The sequence below is a fragment of the Pieris brassicae genome, chromosome 10 (assembly GCF_905147105.1).
Source record: "Pieris brassicae chromosome 10, ilPieBrab1.1, whole genome shotgun sequence".
NCBI classification, from domain to species: Eukaryota; Metazoa; Arthropoda; class Insecta; order Lepidoptera; family Pieridae; genus Pieris; species Pieris brassicae.
In genome coordinates this window covers 14,623,352-14,648,827 of record NC_059674.1, presented here as the reverse complement: position 1 = coordinate 14,648,827, position 25,476 = coordinate 14,623,352, and the positions used below count along the sequence as shown (strand labels likewise).

General features: G+C 33.3%; 4 protein-coding genes across 6 annotated transcripts; 2 read left to right on the top strand and 2 right to left on the bottom strand.

Moving 5' to 3' along the window:
- The first annotated feature begins 227 nt into the window (after positions 1 to 227).
- LOC123715604 lies at positions 228 to 3,044 on the top strand. Of its 3 annotated transcripts, none has more exons than XM_045670773.1 (5): positions 228 to 408; positions 975 to 1,121; positions 1,654 to 1,850; positions 1,920 to 2,078; positions 2,149 to 3,044. In XM_045670773.1, the coding sequence occupies exons 1-5, from the start codon at positions 286 to 288 to the stop codon at positions 2,879 to 2,881; spliced, it is 1,359 nt and encodes a 452-aa protein (XP_045526729.1). In that variant the 5' UTR covers positions 228 to 285; the 3' UTR covers positions 2,882 to 3,044. The 3 variants fall into 3 exon arrangements, with proteins under 3 accessions (XP_045526729.1, XP_045526728.1, XP_045526730.1); XM_045670772.1 differs by having other exon boundaries at positions 1,905 to 2,078; XM_045670774.1 differs by lacking the exon at positions 228 to 408 and adding an exon at positions 496 to 541 and having other exon boundaries at positions 1,905 to 2,078.
- LOC123715606 (protein yellow-like) lies at positions 2,993 to 7,962 on the bottom strand. Its single transcript, XM_045670775.1, has 4 exons — positions 7,852 to 7,962; positions 5,018 to 5,160; positions 4,282 to 4,460; positions 2,993 to 3,905 (listed from the first exon to the last, which is right to left on the bottom strand). Exons 1-4 carry the CDS (start codon positions 7,855 to 7,857, stop codon positions 3,016 to 3,018), a joined length of 1,218 nt encoding a protein of 405 aa, XP_045526731.1. The 5' UTR covers positions 7,858 to 7,962; the 3' UTR covers positions 2,993 to 3,015.
- A 557-nt stretch (positions 7,963 to 8,519) lies between these two features.
- LOC123715801 (protein yellow-like) lies at positions 8,520 to 17,804 on the bottom strand. The gene is made up of 4 exons (XM_045671113.1): positions 17,530 to 17,804; positions 11,474 to 11,645; positions 10,280 to 10,461; positions 8,520 to 9,496 (listed from the first exon to the last, which is right to left on the bottom strand). The coding sequence occupies exons 1-4, from the start codon at positions 17,708 to 17,710 to the stop codon at positions 8,541 to 8,543; spliced, it is 1,491 nt and encodes a 496-aa protein (XP_045527069.1). The 5' UTR covers positions 17,711 to 17,804; the 3' UTR covers positions 8,520 to 8,540.
- A 1,583-nt stretch (positions 17,805 to 19,387) lies between these two features.
- On the top strand, positions 19,388 to 25,474 carry LOC123715804. The gene is made up of 6 exons (XM_045671119.1): positions 19,388 to 19,650; positions 20,426 to 20,575; positions 23,845 to 23,997; positions 24,378 to 24,671; positions 25,029 to 25,198; positions 25,274 to 25,474. The coding sequence occupies exons 1-6, from the start codon at positions 19,455 to 19,457 to the stop codon at positions 25,418 to 25,420; spliced, it is 1,110 nt and encodes a 369-aa protein (XP_045527075.1). The 5' UTR covers positions 19,388 to 19,454; the 3' UTR covers positions 25,421 to 25,474.
- Positions 25,475 to 25,476: the final 2 nt, after the last annotated feature.

Genomic DNA, 25,476 nt, shown 5'->3' with positions numbered 1-25,476 from the left:
TGCCATGCATATGTTCGTATGGAGCTACTAAAAAGGTATGATAGTAAAAAAACATATTAAACCGAAACAAAGTTCGTGGGGGCAGGTAGTTTTTTTGAATAAGGAACTCTTTATATTTTCGTATCTAAAGATGAAAAATACGAGACAGTTATGTCAGAATATAAAGAAAATACTATTTGGTTACTTTTACAATTTGCCAACACGACAAAGTCATATCTCAATGACATTTGACTTAACCAAACCAAAACAAACACAAAATTATAATGAGTTAATAAAATTACAAAAATGAATATATTATCCTATATCGGAATGAATCTTCAATCCGAAGTATGCCTTTGGACTTTGCTGGGCCTCTTTCGTACAATATTCGATGCTACACTCTTCAAAGTGAATGCTAATCTTAAACAGGTGCCTCATTTACACGTCGATGACAGATTGTACATAAATAGACTAGAAAATATATTATAAAGCTGTTTTGTCAGATTTTAAAATTGTATGAGGTTCTTCGTTTCATCTTTCGTGTATAACATAATTGTGTTATGTATCTTGCCAATTAGAAATTTATGTAAAAGCTCTTTTAAATCATATTCAAACTAGTTCCACTACGAAACATATTTTACGAGCAGATAAAGCTTTTTGACCTTTAAAAACCGGATATTTTGTTACTCATTCTAAAACATTAAGTTGCTTAAGTGTCTTTAAAATAGTCACGGAGAAAATTCTTATTCTAATTAAATTTAGAAAAAAATTGTCAAAACCTTGCGGGGAGAAATGTAAATCTAAAGGCGAAATGCCATGTTTGAATGTAATTGAAACGGTAGGACGGATCCTGTCATAACTCTGGGATTCACAGCTACTTACGCCTTTGTCATTTGTTTTATATTCTATCCTCAAGCTCCATGAATGTCTCATATTAATTATGACTCAATTTTGCGTAAGACTAATTTAAAATAAGTTACTAATTATTTATTCAGGTATGGCAAATGTCCATGCCATCAGAACTATCACTGCCTATACAGCGTGTTATACGTACTATGATATCTGGGGTGATGCTGGTTCAATGTTTCACCGTGTATGTTTATCTAGCATCTTATATAGTGCTTCTGTATCCTGTGTTTTTGGTATGTTTTTACTCTTTTTTACCATTTTATAGTCTACACACGCGTGTTCTGTTGCTAGGCAATCTACTGTTCCTATTTATATTGCATCCAATCCATCCATCCAAGTTTATCGATTGCTGCGAATGCTTAACCGTAATAAAGTTGTAACGTTATGTAATGTAAATTACCGTTTCATATCGTATTCCAGAGAATTGATAGTAAAGCCATTATTATTATAATTAATTAAAGTTATTCAACTAACTTCGTCTAGTAGGCGAAGATTAGGAGTAGGTACTATAATACGAATTAATGTGCCCGTCCTGTTAAAGGAAATAATGACACATATGCATGCATTTTTCTAATTCCTCACCCTTTTTAAGATATTTGTCGATTAGTTACGTTCATTAATCAATAATAGGCAAGAAGGATTTAATGAATTTATCGCTTCGTTAGTGTTGATAGGACAATTTCCATACTATTTCAAATAGACGTCGTTCAATAAGATCAAAGAGATTTGAATTTTAATCAAAAATACAATTACTTTTGAAAACAGGAAGAACGTCCTACGCTAGTTTTACCTTGGCTATTGTTAGCAGCAATAAGGAAACTGCTCTGTGAGCTGACAAGCCTAGCTCTGGGACTGGGTACATGCGTACTCCTGGGACCTGCCAGGCCGCCCTGCATAAAATTCCTCGTAATAAAGATACTTACAATAATTCCTGCTTTTTATATGTGGACACTCGTTTTTGGGTACAAAACGTCTTAACTTATCCTTTTATAGAGTAAGATTATTTTATGTAAAAGTAATTCATGTTTTAGTTATTATCATACACTTAAAATGGCGGCAGCGTTTAAGACATTTCCAACAAATTTGCCTGTAAATGATAACGACTGCGGCCTTGAATTAGCTGTGCGCAGGCGTCGAACAAAATCCTTGCAAGGTGAAGATCAAGTGCGGAAAAAACTCATCGCCAACTTGTTAGTGACATAACATACTCTAATGGACAGGTTCTACACATATATAAAAAAATCATAATTTTCCTTATAGTTACAGCGACAGGCCACTGTCGACAGTTAGTTCAAAGTCACAAAAAATAGACGACTCTCCAGGAAACTTGACGAGTTTGAGTTCAGAGGAAATAAACGTTCCGGATATATTGCAGCCTTTATCAATTACATCTAACAGGACAATATCAGATACAGGAACGTATGAGGACTGGTTTGGCAGTGAGGTAGTTGTCCCTAGGGACACTGACCGTATTCATGAACAATTTGTTATTATGCTTTTACGTATTGGAGTCTATTTAATGAAAGATAATGTTGATGCAGCAAAATTATTCAACTCAAGCTCATTGCCACTATTGTGCAATTCCAGTAATATCCAATATAATCCCATATCTCAGGATAACGGTGAAACACCATCATTAGTTGGTCATAGTCAGGGTAAAATTGCGTCGTATTTACGGGACTATCCAAATATATTTATGAAGAAGCCATCTGATGTCCTAACGCGCTTACATTCTGAAGCTCAAATAGAACCAGGTAATAATCAAAGCGAAAATTTGAGATCAGAAAGTGTATCATCAAATAAATCTACAAAGGATATCTCTCTAGGACCAAACCAAGATAATTTTCAAAATAATTCGGAGAGTAATGAAGATTCAAAGAAAGATTCTAGCACTGAACTATATGAAGAACGCAGAGATGATGATTTTATTCAACTACGAAGTAAACGAAGTAAAAATCAATCTAGATCCGACACTAATCAGCAAGATGGATAATTAATTAACACAAACTCTAAGAAGTAAAAATAATTTGTCTAATGTTGTATCAGTAATAAATAATCTCTAAAATAAAATGTAAAAAATCGAAATATGGAATTAAATACATGATATTATAAGTTCTATTTTAATTACTAATATTGACAAACAGTGTCTTTAATTGCTACAAGTGGATCTAAGAACATAACTCTATAATTATATTCATTAGCATTGTTCAAATTAAATTGGTACATCGGCAATCTATTAGATATAATCCATCCTACTTGTGGAACCTCATGATCCAATCTGAGATCGTTAGGAAATATTAATGTTTTATTATTTTTCGCCACAATGCCTAGATTTTCAATCTTGTATTGCTTGCGTGTGTCCCAACATCCGATACTGTCTTGTGAAACAAGATTGAAGAACATGATACCGTTGCGGTCGACAGCTGCGGCGGATACTTGTCCTGTGGATCCCCGGCTTTCACCGAGCAGCTTGAATTCATCCACAGAGTCGTTTACGCGTGAGGGATCACGTATTACTGAGGTTAACACCACAAATTCTAGAGAACTTGACATAGAGTGATAGTAGAGAGGACGGTCGCCTAAATGATAATTTCCCAACGACATACCAAATAAACCATCGGTCCACTGGAAGTTTACCCCGTGAAGTGTGTAATTTGATAATACGGGATCAGGATAGAAAGTGTAGTGGCTGAATCTCCAAAACGCTGCGTCTGACACTCTAAATACAATGAGGCCAAAACGTCTTACATCAGAAATGTACACATGTAAGTCTTTACACTGTGGATCCCTTGAATCTACTATTATATTTGTGATTAACGAATCTTGCAGGACAAATTGTTCGGGTATTTGAAATCTTCCAACAACTGTGTCCTTCTCCAAATTGATTGCTATCAATGTTGGTGGACATATTTGGCGAGGCGTTTCGAAGGCTTCAACTTGGCCAGAATCGAGCACCCACATTATACCACAATGATCGATGGCCATTCTAAACACGGAGGTGATTCCGGTACAGTTATCTGAAAATTGAAATGTTTTAAAATTATATTGCGTACACCAATAAAACATTAAAAAAATCCTAATTAACTATTATTATTTACCAATGTTATTTAGTATTAAAATATGATTTTACACAGGGTGGAATTTATGATGTTTTCTGGAAGGTTTAGTACATTCAAATAATTTTATCAAGTTATAGGTTCAATAATAAGGACCAAAACTATCCTTAGATAGTAAAAATTACTTTTCCGGTCGCATTAAAAGTTCTATAGCTTCCCACATTTACATTTTTCCGGCAGGCGCTAGTAAAGGGTACTCGAAAGCTCCGGTTTTTCACCTAATTTTATAATATGCTGTTTATTCAAAGCATTTTAATATTCCTATTAAAAACTTTACCGGCGGTATGCCAATCCCAACTAGGATAAGGAGTAAGGAGAGGTGAGACCTCCGTGGCTTCGATAGGCAGAGCTGAAAGAGACGCTGGTATCCCCTTCTTCCATCGTGGAGTGCTCACAAAAACTCTGCTCTTCCATCTTTCCACACCCAGAGGAATTACATTGGCTGGTATATACGCCCTGAAATTAAAGTAACAAGTTTTCAAACAATTACGATAATTTACGACTACCTATTGTATAACTCTATTACCTAGATAATAATTTAAATGAATAACGTTTTCATTATTATCTATACATTTAAATTATATGTATTGCATGCAGAAAAGGTGTGGTCTTCCTTCCGGTTTGAAATTTAAGACTGACGTGTTCCATAAACTGCTTTTTGCAGGCGTATTTAATGTGATAATAACGATAAGCATTTTTAGAATACAAAGAAACATTATTAAAACCAATTCTTATTGAAACTTGTTTAAACTCGACTCCTTTAATAATAACAGTTAATTAAATTTACGGTATTTTTACAAATATGCAAAAAAAAATTGTGGCCATGGAGGTAAACGAAATAGTTTTAAATTCATTTAAATTTATCAGTGTTGTGCAATTTCAATTACATGTTTTAATATAGTATATTTCCTTTAGATATTTAAACACGAATAATTAATATAATTCAATGTCTTGAGAGTTTTTAGCAATAGTCAGCGAAAATCTTTTTATTAATACTATATAGTGGTTAATACCCGCTCTGAATCGCAGTATCTCTATCTTCAGGCGTAGGAAAAACAAACTCCATTTGTTTCCATCTGTACAATGTTCCCAAAGATTTCTGGGGCGATGCAAGAACGTCGAGGACGCCAATAAAAAATACTGCTGCACTGAAAAGCTGAAAAATTCAAATCATTTGACACAATCTTGAAATCTTAGAAGTATATATAAAATGGCATACTTCAACTGTGTGTGTAATTTATAAAAATGTCCTAACGGTAACACGGTCGTATTTTTATCACCTCCTAGAGGGGTTACAGCGGAGAAAGCTGTAACCCCTCTAAAACTGTTACGTAAAGAAATATTAATTAAGACATTACTATTTCCTCTTAATATTATATAAAACCTGTTTTCCTCTAATGTGACTAGATGCGCATTTTTGTCTCTGTCATTTTATGCAATTGGGTGATGATTTTTTTATGTGTGACATGTGCATCACACGACGATTTTTACTTGTGTATCGGTTTTGTCAACGTTTTCCTTTAGCGAGTTAACTGCGCACATGGAAATAAATTAGTGCTCCAGTCATATATGTGACTGGTCTCACTGCTCAGTGCTGTAGTTACAAGTCTTGCCCGAATGTCCACAGCGAGCGTACTGAGTAAGTCGGAATCAACACTCCACACTAGATTTATCTTTTGTTAATGAGTTAATTAATGTGCGAGTACATTTTTACTAACTCCTAAGTAGTTGACTGCTTTGTTTTGTTTTACTTTCCTTATTTCAAACGTTAAATTTGTTTGCCTACCCATATATGTATGTACTTTATGATGAAAAAATAAATAAATTACATAAATGTTTCTTCATTTAGTTCATGCGCACGACCTTGAGAAGCTTTTTTGTAAAACCTTCTTCGGCGATACAAATAGTAACACATTGAATACAGTAAAAATCACACCCCGCTTTATAAATTCCTACAGATTATAACACAAATTACCAGCAAATAGATATATTTAATGTGACTAAAAATGCTTAAAAAAATATTTTAAAACCTCTAGTACCTTTTATTAATAATGAATGTATTCTTCCTTTATATAAAATATTTGTTATAATCAATGAATCTTAGAACTTATAATTTAGTATGAATTTGTGTATTTGAACTGTGCTTTATGTTTATGTTGAATGTTTAAACCATTTTTGGCTTTTGTGTATAATGTAATTGTTTGAATATTGTTTAATAAGTAGATGTAGGAATACTTTAATAAAATAAAGAAATAAATAAACTTAAACAATGGCTATATCAATCTATTTAATCACGATATCAAAAGTTAAGTTATTAGGGATTACATTTTAAAGAAGTAAGGGAAAGACCCTTTCCATTATAAAAGGGGGAATAGAGTAGATTTAGACCATAAGTTTTGACAACAATTATATGTAACTTAACTGTTCTTATTATTATGACGTTATTATAATTAATATGACATTGAAATTCCTATTTTTATATGGCTGACTATGTGGTCGTTTTAACGTACCAATTTCTTTGCAAATAAACTATTTATTTATTATTATTCAATAAAATACGAGCGAAGGTTACGTCTAGTGTTACATTGCCGCGGTTGGAAGCTTAAGAATTTAACCTTCAAAAGTGTTGGTGTTAAAACTTGATCGAGGACTACAAGCAGTTTCTGACCTCAATACATTCAATATTATAATTATACAGACTATATCGTTACTTACACAGTAAAGTATTAACAAAAATATTTTTACCTTGAAACCCCGTTTGAATATAATTAATTATTGAGAATCAAAAATTATAATTTCGTTGTATTCAAGTGAAGCGTATTTACATTCAATTACGCTGTTGTATCCTCAATTAAAGTTATTATCCGACTCACGCAGCATTGAATCAATCAAGATTTACCCCAGATAGACCCCATACAATTCTATACGAAAATGCATACTTTATAATTTATATAAATAAAAATATTATGAGAAATATGTTCTAGAATAAAAAAATAATGATACTGACTCCGTTCTATGGAAATCAAATCAAAAAGTAAAAAGCACAAAATCTCATTTTTTTTTATTTTGGTACGTACAGGTGACCGTAGCAGCTGGTTAAATATTAAAGCTCCTGTATTTAATAATGGTATACACAGTATCAGACAGAACGGTTAACAAATAATGAAAATTATAAATTAATAATATGCAAAAGGAAACAGTTGTGTCTTAAGAGTGCGTAAAAGCATATTTATTCGAAACGACGATTCGATGTACAGTACTCGAGATAAAACGTAGCAACCTCAGAGTATAATATAATAAATTCGCGTCATAGAAGTTTGTAAAATGGAATAAAACTGTATGAAATTGTATCTCATTTACGTTATTAACATTACCTAATGTGTCTATAAGCCTACCTTTCTACTTTGCAGAACTGGATGGAAATATTTGCAACATAATGTTTTTTATTATCATTAGGCAGGTGAAGAAATTTTCCTTTTAACCTTATAGCCGCAAAGCTCGCAATTATCTCATGATTTGTAGACTAAAATTCTAATAAGTGTATTCTTAATAAGTTTCCCGTTTTATTTCTTTAATAAAATAAAAATTAACTTAAAAAAAAGTACCATACAAACGCAAAATGTTGTCTAATCTAGTCGATTAAAACTTAAAATTATATATGATAGGATCGTGATTGTGTTGTCTTTATTAAAGTTATATTTATTTTGAACTAACTTTTATGCTACATTACTATTTTTATTTATATCATAATGAATATAATTAATATTGCCAAATAGATAATTTAAAACATTATTAAAATTTAAATATTTATAAAATGAAAAATAAAATAGTGAAATATATTTCTTACCTTCATAGTGATATTAACACATAATCCACGACCGTTTTAAAGCTAATATTCGCAAGTTGTGCCTACACCCAGAAAAAATAATGTGTTACGCAAACTTAAATTATGCATATCGGTTGTTTGGCGCGTTTTCAACTAGAACAAATTGAAATGCATTAAAATTTAAAATTCGAATAATAAGTTGCTGTCTAATGCGTAATAGGATGCTTTATATAACTCGTGACCCAGGACTTTCCGGAAACGAATTCAAGCGTTGCGAGTTGGTGGTTTATAATTGTGAGTATACAAAGACAATGAAAGGTATTAAATGTCTATGATACATCGTATACATCAATAATTATAATAGTACAAATAAAATTATTTTAAAGCCTTTGAAAGGATTTTTATGCCAGAATTAATTAAAAAATATAAAAGTATAAATATAAATATGAAAAGGAATAGATAAAAATTTAAAAGGTAACGATTTTTTTACATTTCCTATAACGCCTTTTCTATGTATGTAGCAATTGTGATTTAGTGCCATTTAGTTTTAAAAAAAGAAAGTCAATCAATGGCGCTACAACCGTTGAGGTCTTGTCCTCAGATTTCTGTAACTGTTTCATGATCATTTGTCATTGCCATTTAGTTTGTCTAAGCTAAAAGTTGTATAAAGGAAATTAATGAAAAACTTATAACATCTTACTTCATATATTCTATTTTAGAATTGGCCCAGAATGAAAGAATGGTATTTGTGCTGGGGCAAGGTTTGGGTCACAAATTGTCCCTCTTATAGCATCACCTGTATCTGCATACATAATACGATAGTTGTAATCATTTGAATCCAAGGGAGCGTTTTGAAACATCGGCAATTTATTTGATATAACCCAGACACTCTGACGCTCCTCCTGATCCACTTTTACATCGTTTGGAAATATTAAAGTCTCCGCATTTGTGGCTACCACACCAGTTGTACTTTTATGATAAGGCTTCTTAGTATCCCAACAGCCTATACTATCACGGGTAACTAATCCGTAGAACATCACACCGTTCCTATCTATTGCTGACGCTGAAGATTGTCCATACAGACCTCTGCTATCTCCTACCAAATTAAATTCTGTGACACTATTATTGACTCGAGAAGAATCCCGTAGTACAGATGTTTTCACAGAAAATTCTCTATAACTGGACATTGCATGGAAGTACAGTATTCGTTCACTGTAGTAATTAATTGGCGTGAGGGCTAAGCCAAATATTCCGTCCGACCATTGGAAGTTCAGACCGTGAAGAGTGAAGTTAGAAGCCAGTGGGTCCGGGTAAAAGAGATGGTGAGAAAATCTCCAGAATTCGCTGTCTCTTTCACGAAATACTAAGAGGCCAAATCTCCAAGTATCTGTGATGTAGACGTGTAAATCGGAACAGTCTGGTGAGCGCGAATCCACGATAATATTGGAGAAGAGAGAATCTTGGAGTACATATTTTTCTGGTATGGTATAACGGGCTAGTAAGGTATCAGTGCTCAAATCAAATACAACTATGGTTGGAGGGCAGATTTGTTTTGGAGAGTCTGTTGAATCTATTTGCCCGGAATCTAACACCCATAAGCGACCGCATTGGTCTATACTGATCCGAAACACTGATGTCAGTCCGGAGCATGGGTCTTGATCTGAAACTGAACATTTTTATTATGTTTTACCATTTCTTTTTTGTAAGTGAGCAAACGTACGAGATGTCTATTTCGACATTGTTAGTCAGGAAAACGCGTGTAAATTTAATTAATTTTAAATCATTAAGGACGAAGACAAGGGTAAGTAATCGAACATAATTTGTGTCAATCTGTGCACTAACCTGTGGTGATTGGTTTGACAAAAATGGTATAGCTTTGATAATCATGGATTTTGTTCTGGGAATTATTTCGAAAAAGTATATATATATATTATAGTAAGCTAATCGCCTGTTAAAAATTTCATAGCAAACTGTTATATGAGGCTGTTCGAAATTTACAGGCAATAAAAAACACACATATATGCTGAGTCTAAAAAATGGTAAATTTACCTATAAACTAAGAGCAAGGTTGTCCAAAAATTTAATTTTACTGAATAGCTTTTGAATTAATTAAATATTTATTTATTTAATTTGTATTTCGGTAAATAATCCAGTGAGTCGTCGAAAAAACGCGCTAGTAGAAGTAAGATTTTTCTAAGGCTAAAAGTTAACTATGAGATCAAATAAGCTCGAAAAGCTTTGAGATTTGAGACCTGCGCCCGCTTCTGATACATCGTGGTCGTGTGGAACATCCCTCCCAAAACAAACAGTATAAACAACGGGCAGGAGGCTCAACTGATGTTAAGCAATACCGCCGTCAAAAGACACTCATATTTCTATCGGTTTGAATATTTATATCTTATAATTATTGACTATTATTAATAACTAGATTTTTTCGAAGCGTACTTACTAAAAGCTCTGTGATAGCTCCAGTCAGGGTATGGCACAAGCCGTGGAGAGACTACTCCTCCAGAGCGGGGCACAGTTGCCAGGGTAGCAGGCACTCCTTGCTTCCAGCTTGGTATCGTGACCCAGACTCGGGAACCCCATATCTCTAAGCCCAAAGGTAGCACGTTCTCCGGTATAAATTTTCTGAAACGCATTGTCATTTATTTTAAAGTCAAAAACATTATTAGGGTAACCGTTTAAGCAGGGTTTACTTGGTGTGAGGCCCACGCATTCTCGAAGTAGAGCGGGGTTAGAAAATTATTTACCGACTCGGATATAAAATAAAGCCAAGGTAATTTCCAATAGCCATTCAACTGGAGGCGTTAAAATTAAGTTAAATATTAAGTTACCCTGAATAAATAAGATTGGAAGTGCCTTTGAATAATCAGTAGAACCCGTGTGGCGACACCTCAAGTAGCTTACAGAGCCCAGTACAGGTTGTATGCTAAATAGATGAGAATGAATGGTACAACAAAAAAAAAATGTGCTTGTAAATAAAAATGTGTCGGTGTACTACACACGTAAGTGAAACTTCTTTATGACCTTATTTTTAGAAAAAAGATCTACTATATGCAACTTTACAGAAATTGGTTAAATAATGTTAAATTAGATAAAGTTTTTTACTATCTAAAGGCTTTTATTATCATAGACATGAATACAAATAATACATATATTTCATTTTACCTTATTATTACTAAGATTATTACAGAATTTTATTAATTGTAATAGATTTATTACTATCATTGTTATCGTTATTATATATTATTATTATTAATGGCTTCGAATCTCTTCGAATGAACCGTGGTAGGGACAAGAAAAAAATTCTGACCCTGATATGAAGTTTCACTTCAATAAGTTGGATTCGGTCAACTCTGCGCCCATACTGTATTTTCCAATAGCGGTAGCGGTTTTGTTTTGAAAAGCCTAGCAAGGCTTTGTAGGCAAGTTCGATGTTGTTCACTCAATATCCGTCGCGTTGATGTCGCGACCTTGGGATCGCGCTGATCAAAAACTAGTTGAGATTGGTGTCGGAATTGCCATTGGAAATTACATACTAATGGTCTTTGTGGTCACATCACTGAGGCTCAGTTAGACTAGAAATGGCTCTAAATATAAATAATATATTAAATATAATTTTAATACATGTTAAACATACCCTGACGATAGTGCCTGCATTCTGTGCCCTTCAGAAGGAAACTCAAAGTCCACATATTTCCACTTGTAGAGAGTACTAAATGGTGGTGTGTCTAAATCGGCTGGCAACGATTGAGGGCTCGCCAGTCCAAGCATGGCAAGCCATAGTGTGACGCCTGCATATCGCGATTTTTCTGAAATATAAAATAGCATTTAAATACCTCTTTAATTGAACATCAGACATATATCTGTGTCCGGAGTGAGGCTTCAACAGTCTTAGCGATTTGAGAAGATATATCTTTAACAGTGGAGATTTGGCAGAAAAATAAAATATTTAAAACCATCCGAAAAAACATAATCACAGGTACTAGGCAATTTAAACCTAATTTTGAATTAGGTTTTAAAATATTGAAAAAATATATCTTATTACTTTGAATTGATATGTAACGATTATATGATATGTTTAGTTATCTTGGCATCTAGAATTACATTACTGTTAATTCATTCGACAAACTTTAGGCAATTCATAAATTGTCAGTAATGTAGTCAGTAAAACACTTACTTGCCACGCGGGCTTTATTGAAAAAGCGAAATTTACACCGACATACATTAGAGTTATCTTAAAATTATGATACGTTAACGTCAATTACAAAGAAATCCCTCAGCCAGTTGGATATGTATGTTAATTTGAATACTTATAGCTATTATTAAATTTAATAAACACCTGACCTAAAATATAAGTAAAATTAAGAAAGTTTGACAGAACATGCTAGTATTTGTCCCTGTAACGATTTGTGTTACCTTTAGGTATATTATGGGTAACTTTGGTGCAAGTTATACCGAAATACATAATTATTATGGTGTATTTACGTAAACGTAAGTAACGTAAATAATTGTAAAGTTTAAATTATAGGGTTCTTCTCAAATTCCTTTTAATGTTATGGCTTTGAAAACGGTAATGAATAGTATTACGCTATTCGCATATACCTTGAGTGAAACCTTAATAAATTTTCAAATTAGAACGAATATGATTCATAATATAACTTTCAAATTAAATAGCTACGCCCAAAGGTATATATTTCCATTGTTACGATTATATCGTGCGGTTGTGTTACAAGAAACCGAAATTACTCTTACCTAAGCTGTAGATAATAGGTTTGATTAAAATCAAACCGATATAAACGGAGCTAATTTATTAGTCAGTATAGTTATTGTAACAACTAAATATTAACATGACAGTTGTGAAACAGTTCGAAGTGCACATTGTGACCGTGATTCATAAAGTAAAAGACGCGTTCGGATGTTTGCTTTCAGTACTACTAGTACCTTTTTATTTTTTGAACGTCAGTAAATGTTAATAGGTGTATCTCGATGGCTTCTGTGGGACTCAAACTTATTTTAGAACACTAATACCTGGCGAATGCCTTTCGCTCGCCAATGGGCGATGACAGGACCCTATCCATACCCCAATCAAACACGAATTTCTCACACCGTGACTTCTCTGCCACGCACGTATTCAAAACTTTTTCTTAAGCCAGACGTTTCCTTTCTGGAGGAGCGTCTGAATTATTTTCACACTGTCGTTCCGCAATGTATTTTTGAGTCTAGTTGGTCTCAAAAAAATCTTAAGGCATTCCAGGGACCGACATTGTCAGCTTGAAATACTAGAAGCAAGGACCAAACGAAAGTCATACCAAGACACTCCACTTCTTTTGACAATGCTCTCTGTTTTCGGAAGTTGATCAAAAAGTCGTTTTACGTTTTAATATGAAAATAACGTTTATCACACATTATGTAGATATAAATTTCGTTATGGAACAACAATAAAATTATGTAAAATTAAAATATATAATTTGAATGTAGTATAAAATTTATTGGTATTTGACATCAATTATTTAATTTGTTTCGCTTCTTGCTATTGTTCTGCTTCTTTATATATTAGCAATAGCATATTTGTTATGTAGTTTTTTGACCTTCTTACGACTCCACTTAATTATTTTTTCCTGAATTGCTTGCCTGTAAGAATTCGCTCGAAAGTAATATGTTTAATTATTACAAATAGTTCTGATTTGGCCAACGAAGTGTTTAATAAATAAGTACATTTTTATATTAGAGGTATCACTGGCCATCGATATAATTTTAAAATGGCTACTTACTTAAGACATGTCCAAAAACTTCCATTACAGTGAATAACATATTTTTACGGGCGATAAGTTCGCTTACTGAAACGTTAATACGAATTAAAAGAAAATAATTGAAAGATTAAAAAGATTCTTTTTAAACAAAACGAACAATGGCATGTTTAAAAATATTTAAACTGTTATTTTAACTTATGGTTAGTGTTAAATTGCAGTTGTGCCTTTACAATATTAACTTTAAATTGAGAAACGAAGGTGTGAAACGCTACTGTGTGCTTAGACTACATGGCGTTTCAATCACTCTGATATTTGATTACCTGCAAAACAATAACAATTCAAACAAATTTAATGTTGGCATACATGGCTGTTCCTATTTATTTATCGATGATATATATGCAGATTCTTTCAGACTTCTCCACACACGGTTATTTTCAGTTTTCTTTGATTATTGCGATTAGTGCGCACGTAAGTGTAGGCTATTACGAAATTCTATACTTCTTCAATATTCAAACAGATTTTGAGCTTTAGCTGAACACAATTATTTAGAGAAAGTTCCACAAAAACCAAATAATGGTAGGCTAATTAACCTCTTTCGGTTCTTGACACGGTACATTTAACTCGTGCTGGGCTTAGTTTATTTACATAACACTGGAATAAATATAGAGTTGTGTTATTCTTAAACCATAGTTTGTATTATGCACAAGATGTGATGATAAAATCGCAACTATTTTTGAAATCAAAACGAAGTTCTCACCAACGATTCAAATATTATAATTCGAGATTATTACGAAAATATTAGTACAATTTTTAAAAAGTTCACTTGATGGCAAGATAACTTTAATCAGAAAATATATTTTTCCCTAGCTTAATCGACTACGGCGGCATATCTCTATAACTGTGCCCGTACTCGGTAACTTCCTATGGAGAAGGCGTCATTGATTCCCAAGATTTCGTAAGCGATTTCGATGTTGTTCTCTATATCTTATCTTATATTATAACTATGTCGAAACCATAACGGCACAAAACCTCAAAATTGAAGTCGAGCTTGAAGTTGAGCTCAAGTATTCAATATCGGTCATACTACGATCGGATGGAGTATCAACATAACCGCAGTATCATCACCATCATCATCATTCTCAGGGCCTCAGATTTACGTATCTGTTTCATGATCATTTGTAAATTGAATAGGCAAGAAGGTGATCAGCCTTCTGTGCCTGACGCACGCCGTCGACTTTTTGGGTCTAAGGCAAGTCGGTTTCCTCACGATGTTTTCCTTCACCGTTCGAGCTAATGTTAAATGGGCACATAGAAAGAACAGCACATCCGGTGATCGAACCTACGACCTCAGGGATGAGCGCCGCACGCTGAAGTGACTAAGCCAACACTGCTCACACATCCAATTTCCAAACTTAGTCGATTATTTTTTTCTTAAATGTTAAAATAAACCCGAGGCCAAATGATCTATAGTTGAACAAGCAATTCAACCAATGAGCAGTGGGTCAAGTGGCTTGCTTAAGTTGGCAATCAGAAAATAGAAACGGGCGAAACAAATTTTCTCATCAAGGTTTTCCATCTCATTTAACAAAATAAAACCAAAATCAAGGCATATCAGGGTCTTATTAAGTGAAAATAGCAAAGTAAACAGTAAATAATTGAAGATCACTTCCCTATTAAATAATCTAGTCTTTAAAGGAGATTCCGCTTTGGTCTAAGTAACAGTTACTTTCACCATGACTATATGAAGGGATTATCTAAGTACCTTTACCCGTTCTCCTTCAAAACTAAATTAGATAAGAGCCTGAACAATGCTTAAAAAATTAAATTTAATGTAATGCTTCACCTTTAGGTATAACTCAGAAAGCTCATATTTCGTTTAAAATACAATAATGGAGGATTTTTTGGATAATATGTATAGGCTACATAATATTATAAGTATATACTCATTAGATCTATTTATTATCAATCACTTTTTAATGAACTTTCTGTTATAAATCAAACTACGCTCAAAGTTACATGCGTCCTGTAAAATCAGTATCATAAAAGTCGAATTAGGTGATGTTTATATCGAGATTATTTTATTATAAGTTTTATAGCTCTTCTAAATAAACGATTAGGAATTCAGATTATGTATTACTAATTATCGATTAATTTAATAATAATCTACGTCTAGGATCTTTTATTCAAGTCCTTATCTGGCAATTCAAATACGTACTTCAGTTTCTAGGCCAATCATATAATTACGGAAGAGACTATTGAAAGTTATATATTACCCAACAATTTAATTACGTATAAAATAAAGGTTAGTAAGAATTTGAAAGGCTAGCGATCTTTATTTCACTGGCTTATATTATCACTTCGACTCATCACCGAAGAGCGCCCTATGAAACCGTGACCTGCAACCTGTGAAGTGTATGGTGGTAGTATACTACGATTTAAAAATGTACTAAGAGAAAACTAAATTAAAATGTTTTCCGGTAATAGTACACAAATCTTGTCTATATTCCAATTTGGATTATTTATCTTGTAAATAAAAAGTTCCTTGCACTAAGATTAAAAATACAAAAGCAAGTTTGCAGTAGATCACGACAGAACGTCCAAAGATTAGCACAATTGTTGAAAAACATAAGTCACCTTCTCGGATGAATGTCAAATCTATATTAATACTAATAAGTATCAAGTCATTAGAAAGCTTACTGTGTGTTTTATGCTATTTTATTTTCTCCCCAATTTCCAATGACAAGCAGTTCATCATGCCACAATCATACTCAACGAAGTTCGTGATTATTTGTTTTTTTTTATAAAAGACATACGTGATCAGCCTTCTGTCTTATTCTGACTTTTTGGGCCTTAGGCATGCCTCACGATGATTTACTTCACCATACGAGTGGATGTTAAATGCGCACATAGATAGTCCATTGATACATAGATTGAACCTACAACACTAACACTTCTAATCACTCAAAACAATTTATCAGATATATGCAATAAATTTGTAATAATCGGGACGTCACGACGTCTGAAGGTACAGGGCAATTACGCTTTTACTCTTGTACTTTTAAATAACAACTTGACTAACTAAGATCGTAGGCAACACTTGTGCAGCTATATATTTCATATTATAACAGGGGCTGATTCAAAAATGTTGTTTTTGGGATAGACGGGAAACAAAATTTTGACCGCGTGATTGTGTTAGTTGATATATTACACTTTTAATTAAATTGATTATAAAATTTAGCAGTGTTGGCTTAGTGGCTTTAGCGTACGACTTTCATCCCTGAGGTCTTAGACTCGATCCCCGGCTGTGCACCAATGGACTTTCTTTCTATATGCGCATTTAACATTCGCTCGAACGGTGAATGAAAACATCGTAAGGAAACCGGCTTGGAAACTCGACGGCATGCGTCAGGCACAGAAGGCTGATCACCTACTTGCCTATTAGATTAACAAGTGGTCATGAAACATTTACAGAAATCTGAGGCCCGGACCTAAAAAGGATGTAGTACCATCGTTAGATCATATAATTACCATTATACATGTACATGTGATAAATAAATATAATTATATACTATTATTCACTATATAACTTAATAAGCGAAAAATTATAACAAGAATTCTTGTTTTTTAGTGCTTAGCATTACGGCATAACAGATAATAATTTAATTTGCTTAATTAAGAACATCGGTTCTATGTTACAATCAAAGACTAGACCAACTTAAATCATTATATTTTTTATTTTATTCTATGTCACAAAAATGTAATAATCTTTAATATTTTATTTTATTTTTTAAAATAAATAAACGCTTTTGTATCTTAACGTAAGATAATTAACTAATCATAAATACGCATAATTTATAATTTAGTTCTAAAACGAAGACCTAATCAACCAGCATGATAGGTCATTAGACCAATAAAGTCTTTATTAAATAATAAAACTACTTACCTCTTTTTAAATTTTTCTGCTCCCTATATATGTACGGTGATCTTAAATGTTCATTATTTCTATAAGAATATGTATTAAAATCGCGCTTGTCAAAGTGATTCACATTTTTATATTGTGTATTAATATCTGCGAACACCAATGGGGATGACCACTGTATGAACCACTGATGGGACACTGCCATTATTTAAAATAACATATTCTTTGTTAAAAAGAACCAACGTCTGTGAAAGCGATCGTCCATCTAAGCTGCGATCAAGACGCGTGCGCATTTCAAAATTCCGTGAACGTGTAACTTATCTATGTGGGAATGGTTTAGAAGGCTTTTACGTATTAATATTTTTATACCCCATATGAAACGCTTAAAAACTAATTTAACTAGTTCATAATAATTTTACTAATCTTCAACGAACATTCAACGAACACTTTTGGTGGTTTTTATTACGCCTTGAATTCATTTTTAATTAAAAAATTGTTTCACGAAAATATGTAATCACTGACATGCTCGCCATCAAACTTTTTGTGTTGAAGAATTTCTGTAGTATATTTATAAAATTTTAAATTTGTCGTGCATAATCTACGAGAAACACAGGTATAAACAAGTATAAAATAAGAAATTCGTCAATACTATTAGCCGAGCTATGATTTTATATTCCTATTTATTTTTATTCCTATAAAAAATAAATTCGTAAATTGTATGTCAATTTTGAAACAATCACCAACCATAACAAATAAAGATCGATCTAAGCATTCGAAATCTGGGCTAATGTTTTAGTGCGCTTAATACAGCAATTTTATGGGCTTAAATGATGATTTGAGGTACAATTTAAAGAGTTACACAATAACGAAAGAATTTTCTTATTAGAGCATGCAGGTACCCGTCTATGTATATATCACATATGTATGTTTTTTTTTATACAACGTGGAAAGACAATTATGTACACGGCGCTGAAGGACATTGGGGTATGAGTAACGTGACCAGACGTCCCGTTTTGAACGGGACTGTCCCCTTTTCCAATTACGAGTACCGGTGTCAACGAAATGAACTGTGGGACGCAAAATTGTCCCGTTTTCAGAAACCGCGCGAAAATTTGTGCAGTAGAAAAACGTGCCAAGATTTTCATTCTTATTTGAAGTCGTCACCAGCTATATTAAAACAAATTTGTTCTTCTGATAAATATAATCAAACATTTTTGGTACCTTTATTTTGTGATTTGTAACTTTTAAGCCAACTAACTTTGTCTAAATAAATAACTTAAATAAGTGTTTTTTTTTTCATTGACTACTTATTTTTTTACCTAAATTAAACCAATGTCCCGTTTTGAGTCAAAGAATTATCGTTCATAAGTGTACATTTTGTTACCTCTATAAATAAATGATTTTTGACTTTGAATTTGGTCACTTTAAGTATGAGGGACTAGACTACTCCAGGCACTCTGCTACTCACAGACCTGGGTAAGGTATGTGGCAACATAAACCTTTCGGGGTCAGTCATTATTTATATTTTTGTCGCCACTTTAAATACTTTATTAAGTTTTTTTATATTAATTTGATCAAATTTAAGGCCACTAGGCCTGTCCGGATTTACACGGCTGTACATTATTTGTGTAATATTTTGATAATGTAGATTGGTAAAAGAGTTTCTAAAACCGGTTCAAACATACAAAAATTGTATCCTCTTTACAACATTAGTATACCTAAAATCTACTACTGTTACGTTAAACATAGTATAACAAAATAATGCCTAACATTTTAGAATATTACAAGAAAGATCGCAGTAAAAGTTTAGTTTCAATTTATTTTACCTAATTGTATGTGTCGTATGTATAACCGATAACTGTATCCAATCACTACCCGCCATGTAGGTTAATAGAGATTTCCGTGAGCTATAAACGTATAAAATTCTAAAATTAACACTGAAACTCAAAATGTATCGGCAGTGCCTCGTATTTTTGTTCGTAGTAAGAATATATGCTATATATCCATACTTTGATACACAAGACTTTATATATAATGTACCAAAGGTGTATAGAATCTCGCTTACATTGGACAAATTACTAGAATATTATGAAAAGAAACCGTCAAAGGATCCAGAATGGTATATCGCGCTTGGTTCTGCTCGAGGTAATTCTTTTTTTAATAATCGTGGTACTAAGTGCCTCATAGATGATACTTTTGAAGGCATGCCATTTTTAAATTTAATGAATATTTTTTTTATCTTATAAATCAAAACAATCATTCGTTATACCAGAAAAAAATAACTTAGTTTAGATGCAAATTATTTAACGTCAGGTGCAACTTCGGGTTTTAACTTTGAGCGTTTCTTATAAAATAGGTAAGTTACTTCATTTAAAAAAACTATTTGATGTCAAAATTTACGACTGAAGTAGTATTTCTGTGAAGACAATTAACAATTCAAATAACAGATTTGTAATCTTAAAGGGAAATACTTTTATTAAAAATATTGTTAGAAAACTCGGTAGGGCATATAATCATAGCATAATGTGCATTTTTAATAGGATAGATTAGTATTTTTTACTCAAGAATTACTTCTAACTTACTGCATTAGCTCTGCGACTCTAAAAGTATAGGAAGGTCGGCTTACGTACCGCTGGATCGGAAAAGTGGAGGAGGACCTGCTGAAGCTGAAAGCTAGGAATAGGTGGTAATAGATAGCACTGACAGGGAGTGCTGGAAGCTTCTGATTTTGGACGCCCGGAACTACTAGTAGTAACTACTAAATTTCTGAAAAAAATTACCAATATTATCCCTGTTCTACGAAGGGTTGGTTTAAATCCAATTTAGGAATAAATCACAATGGATTTAGAGATAATTACAGTGAATGTTATGTAATTTCTTATGTAGTTGCAGTATGAAATTCGGTTATATAACGTTTTAGGTCAATTGGAATACACGATAAACGAATTGGATAAGTCCGTTCCGGGAAAATTGAAGGAAAACCTGAAAAATATCACGAGAAAAATGGACCGTGTGCAAAATCAAACTGATTTCACTTCCCTAGTTTACAGGAGCAAGGATTATGAATATGGTTTGTCAAACGATTAACTGATACAAATCATTATAATTTTTTTATATCTAAAAGTCATAGGGGCACACAAACACACACATCACACATCACAGGGGAGAGAAAAGAAGTGATCTCGTAATACTTATATTAACGTATACTAAAATTATTTTAAAACACTAACTAAAATCGTAATTTATATTGATATATTTAGCTGTACTATGTCACCCTACTAGTCTTTATAAAATTATTCTTTATCGCTTTTGTATTTTAATTGTTTATACAGGGGTAATTAGCTACCAGGTAAAATACAGCAATGCAGGCGGTAGTTCTAAGAACAACTTTCTCTAATAGTTCCTTATTTTACGGTCAACTTCGTTACGTAATAGTATGGCAGAAAATTGATTTTACATTTATCAATAGCCTATATAAAACCTTAGTGCTTACATGACACTAAAACGAGAGGTCCCAACAATTGTTATTTATATTATATTGCGTATGCTAACATACATATTCGCAAAAAATTGCAACGATTGCATTAACGGTTCCTAAATATTTAAGTGCAATATGTGTACGCAATTCATTTTGGTAACGTAACACATCAAAAAAACTGTGTTATTTTTATTGAAGTAATTAAGTGGCATAGCGTGGAATTTATTTAAGATGTCCGTCCAACGTTGACCTTTAACGTCTTTCCTTACAAAGCCTGTCGCTAACTAAGGCGTCCGAAATGATCGATGATGATCTCGAGTTCACTTAGTCTACCTGGTAGAAAAGTAGTAGTTTTGCAGACTTGTACTAGATAAATACAAATACTCTACTATTAGTTTCGAATTTTTATTAATTGTGTTACTACATTCTCAAATAAACTAAAAAGTTAGTTAAAAATCTGACTATATGTCTAGTCTGTCTAAAAAGATAACTCTTTCACTTGATCGGTCCATCTGATTGGTGAACGACCACGTGATAGTTTGCCTTCTGTGTTACCTGCCATGGTCAGTTTCTTCAAGTTCTCATCGACTCTGCGCATTGTATGGCCGAAATAAGATGCGATTCGCTGTAGGCATATGATAGGCGAGTCCGTATGCCGAGTTGGGTCAGGATCGATGTATTGGTACGCTTCGCAGTCCACGGTATTCTGAGTATTCACCGCCAGCACCACATCTCAAAGGCTTTGAGATGTGGTGATCTCAAACAGCGATCCTTTGCTTTTTTCGAGCCAAGATAGCCCACTCCATAGAATAAGACAAGGCCCATATCAGTCTTATTTTGGCTTTGATAGCAAATCCTCTTTTCTTCCAGATGTTGCCTTAACGTGTCATGACATCTTTAGCCATGCCGATTCACGTTTTTATCTATATCGGGACATATATCGGGGACAGAGCTGCTGTCGTAAGAGATTTGGGATCCGAGATATATAAAGCGGTCTACTAACACCAGTTTAGTTTTTGCATTGTTCACTGCGAAGCCTATGTTCCTACTTTCTAGGTCGAGTCTTTGAAACAGTTCTTGTGTTCGTGGTTATATCTTCCATGGATTTTGCCAGAAGAACAATGTCCTCGCCATACCGTATGTTTTCTATACTCTTTCCGCCCACTGGAAAACCCTTCGGATTTCAGCGTACAAATTCTGTATTAAAGGTACGAGGTGTTCAGGAACTCCCATCTCAAGTAGAAGAAGTAGGTTTTTTTTAATATTTTCGGCTGTAACAGCATCTTTACCTGGTGATTTATTGCACTTGAGAGATTTAATGGCATGCTCAATTTCAGATGACAGAATATCGGTCTCTTGTGTTGCCCATGATTTACTTCTGTTTATCCCTTCAGCATCATATAGCTCTGCGCAGTAATTCTTCCAGCGGTCTAACACTTGAGCCACAAAGAGATATCTGGATTCGTTTTTGTTGCTGTTCTGATCTGAGTGCTGTTCGATTTCGAGATATATTTATTTGATATGGTGATCATAGTCTTTCCGACAGTAAAGTTGAATCAGACAGCTCAAATTTACACACCATTGTTGACCTTCGGTTTATTCAATTCTGTTTTCTTAATTGATTAAGACCGAGCACATTTCACGTTCCGATGAGATGGGGGCGGAACGAACCGAATTGTAGATGTTAGTTTGATCAGTAGCAGAACTTCCATCATCATTCATGCGGCAGCATGCCCGTTAACATATTTCACACTACCTCTCCCGGGAAGATGGCGCTGGACGTCATCCGTATGACCAGACATACTTTACTGTGTGCTGTTTCGATTCTTAGTGCTAAGTTTGACAAACAGGACACAGTCGACTATTTGCAGAATTTAATAGTTCCAAAAAAACTGCTTGGATTAAATCAAATGCAAGTCCTATCATTTACTACACAATAAAACAAATCTAACGTTCACTAGATCAAGGTCGACTTTCCAAATTTACATTTTGTATTCCTCTTATAACACGATTACATTGCTAGCGCACGATTACTTAGCAAACTTTTACGTTCGTGATGTGTTGGTGAAACTTTAATTACTATATTCGAAGTGAAATATTTTACTGTTTGCAAGCTAGTATTTAACAGTTCTTGTTGATCTGTATTTTAATATTATACCTATACATCAATACTAATACTTGTGGTAATAGAAAAATAGCAATAAATGTTTATATATGATACTTGAACAGTACTCAAACAAAGAAATCAAACATACTAAACGCACAACTCGTTGAGTTTGCATATATAGCCGAAGCAGCGTACACATTATTATTAATAATATTACAGTATTTATTAAATTTAAAACGGCCTTTTACACAAATACGTGTATTTAACTAATATAACGTATACATAACTTTTCATTATGAGCCCAGAAGACTAGATTACAAAATTAAAACAACTGTCCGACGGCGATGTGCAATTGGCATACTAATTAAGTTCTCATAATTCTCACCTTGTTAATAAAGATTTTTCATAAAATGTAATGTCTATATTAAAATCAGTATTAACATGGCACCGTGCTTATCGAAAAGGATTGACGTGCATTTGATTACTATGATGTGCCAAATATGTCATCAGGCGTTTACGCGGAAAAACATTTGTTTACAATGTTTATATTTATACTTTGTCGCCTTTAAAAATGAATGTAATATATAATGAATATTAAATTATAATTCGTAGTTTTTTTGTAATTTATGTACTACTACTACATCCAGAATCTTTCAGCCAGTATACGCATTACATAATACATTTATGTATAAAAATAATGCTTTTTTATTTCCTTCAAAACAAACATGCAGTTTACATAACTTTTATATTTTAGTTGCCAAAACAATTTACGAAAACCTCGATGTTCTTTCTTCGGTAATGGAGCCTTTGACTATTGGAACTATGGGTACACAAAAGCCGTTTCGATTTAACTTTGAACAATACGTACAAGAAGCTAGAACTAAAATGCCTAGCAGGAAAGCAGCTGGTAAATTTCATAATTATATTCTAACGTATGAAAGTACCTATTATTTTATTGCTGGTATATGTAGTACAAATTATGGCACACGAGACACAACACTAAACTTGATACTTTACAATACACTTTGTTAACGTTTTGCCATGCAATTTGTGTCAGGGGTTTGGTAATTTTTCGTGACAATATGGTTAAGTTGCTTCGTGCTACGTTTAAGTTTAATGTATTTGTAAACCGTTAAGACATATAGATTTAAAGATATGTATAGTAAGTAAGCAGCTATTGATAAGATTCAATTTCTGGACAAAACTGACATTGCTTTAGTACTATAACTAGGTTGTACTTCACATATACAATGACCAAATATAGTTCTCATATTATTCCCATTTAAGATGCCTGTACCATGCAATTATTAATATCCGCGATGGAGACACAAACAGCACAATCTGAAGGCGCCTGTGAAATGACGACGGAATGTCAAATCCAAATAATGCAAGGATCGGCGTTGGGGTACCAACAAACGAGTAGGGTGAGAGCCATGGCTCTAGCGCGCATGTTTGATTGCATGGAGGGAGTTGATATATCAGCAAATATCTATAAGCTATGTATACAAATATATAAAGAAACCAAGTCACTGGAAGCATGGGATCACCCTCCTGGGACAAGGACTCTGTTTATGCAACAAAGTAAGTGATAAGGCTCTTCATATAGCTTATATGTATCTATGTAATATAGATGCGGATTGGGATCGCTAAGGACACAATAATGTAAGTTTTACAAACTAATAAATATTCAGAATACGTTTAAGTTGTTTTCGAAAAATACCTAGCAAGTTTCAACATGGATTATGCGCTTCGCTTATGTAATTCTGGTAGGTGCAAGCAGACCAAATAACATAATAATATAATGGTTAAACTAAAACACGGTTAACTCATAATCTCTTAATAGTCTATATAAGGTTATCATCATTCTATTTATAATTCACTGCGAGATTTGTAATCTGTTTTATGTAGATAGACTAATAGTAGTCATTAATATTTTAGTTCTGTACTGCGCATCACAAGGCTATGGTGAATTCATAAAACCACGATGGATGAATAAAATAATGTCCTGGCAAGAGCCTCGGGGTTGCTTTGCTGACGACCGCCAACCATTTCTACGACTTACTGGTTTCGTAGATGCCACAACAAAGTCCTCAAAAAAGGACAGAGAAGTAACGTGTTTTAACAGATTATATAGAAATTTATAAATCGTAATATTATATTCTATATATAAAATTGTATTTTAGGAGGAGTATCGTATTAAAAAGGCAGCGACCTCAGAAGGCGGCACCTGCAACTCTTTGACTTCAGCGATGGCACTTGGATCCCTCGTGATGTATATTAGAGCCTTATTGGAGACAGATCAAGCCTTTCAATATGACGTACTTGCTTAGATAATCTGTACAATTTATGTTAATAAAATAAAGTATTATCATACGTGTAGGAATTT

Coding starts and splice junctions, on each gene's coding strand:
- LOC123715604 (XM_045670772.1), top strand. CDS start 286: ATGAATATATTATCCTATATCGGAATGAATCTTCAATCCGAAGTATGC. Junction 409..974: donor TGAATGCTAATCTTAAACAG/GTGCCTCATTTA, acceptor TTATTTATTCAG/GTATGGCAAATGTCCATGCC. Junction 1,122..1,653: donor TTCTGTATCCTGTGTTTTTG/GTATGTTTTTAC, acceptor TTTTGAAAACAG/GAAGAACGTCCTACGCTAGT.
- LOC123715606 (XM_045670775.1), bottom strand. Junction 4,461..5,017: donor GATACTGCGATTCAGAGCGG/GTATTAACCACT, acceptor CTTTAATTTCAG/GGCGTATATACCAGCCAATG. Junction 3,906..4,281: donor TTGGGATTGGCATACCGCCG/GTAAAGTTTTTA, acceptor TTCAATTTTCAG/ATAACTGTACCGGAATCACC.
- LOC123715801 (XM_045671113.1), bottom strand. CDS start 17,710: ATGGCAGTGTCCCATCAGTGGTTCATACAGTGGTCATCCCCATTGGTG. Junction 11,646..17,529: donor GCAGAAAAATTTAAAAAGAG/GTAAGTAGTTTT, acceptor TTTATATTTCAG/AAAAATCGCGATATGCAGGC. Junction 10,462..11,473: donor ATGCAGGCACTATCGTCAGG/GTATGTTTAACA, acceptor AATGCGTTTCAG/AAAATTTATACCGGAGAACG.
- LOC123715804 (XM_045671119.1), top strand. CDS start 19,455: ATGTATCGGCAGTGCCTCGTATTTTTGTTCGTAGTAAGAATATATGCT. Junction 20,576..23,844: donor GAGCAAGGATTATGAATATG/GTTTGTCAAACG, acceptor TTTATATTTTAG/TTGCCAAAACAATTTACGAA. Junction 24,672..25,028: donor GACTCTGTTTATGCAACAAA/GTAAGTGATAAG, acceptor TTAATATTTTAG/TTCTGTACTGCGCATCACAA.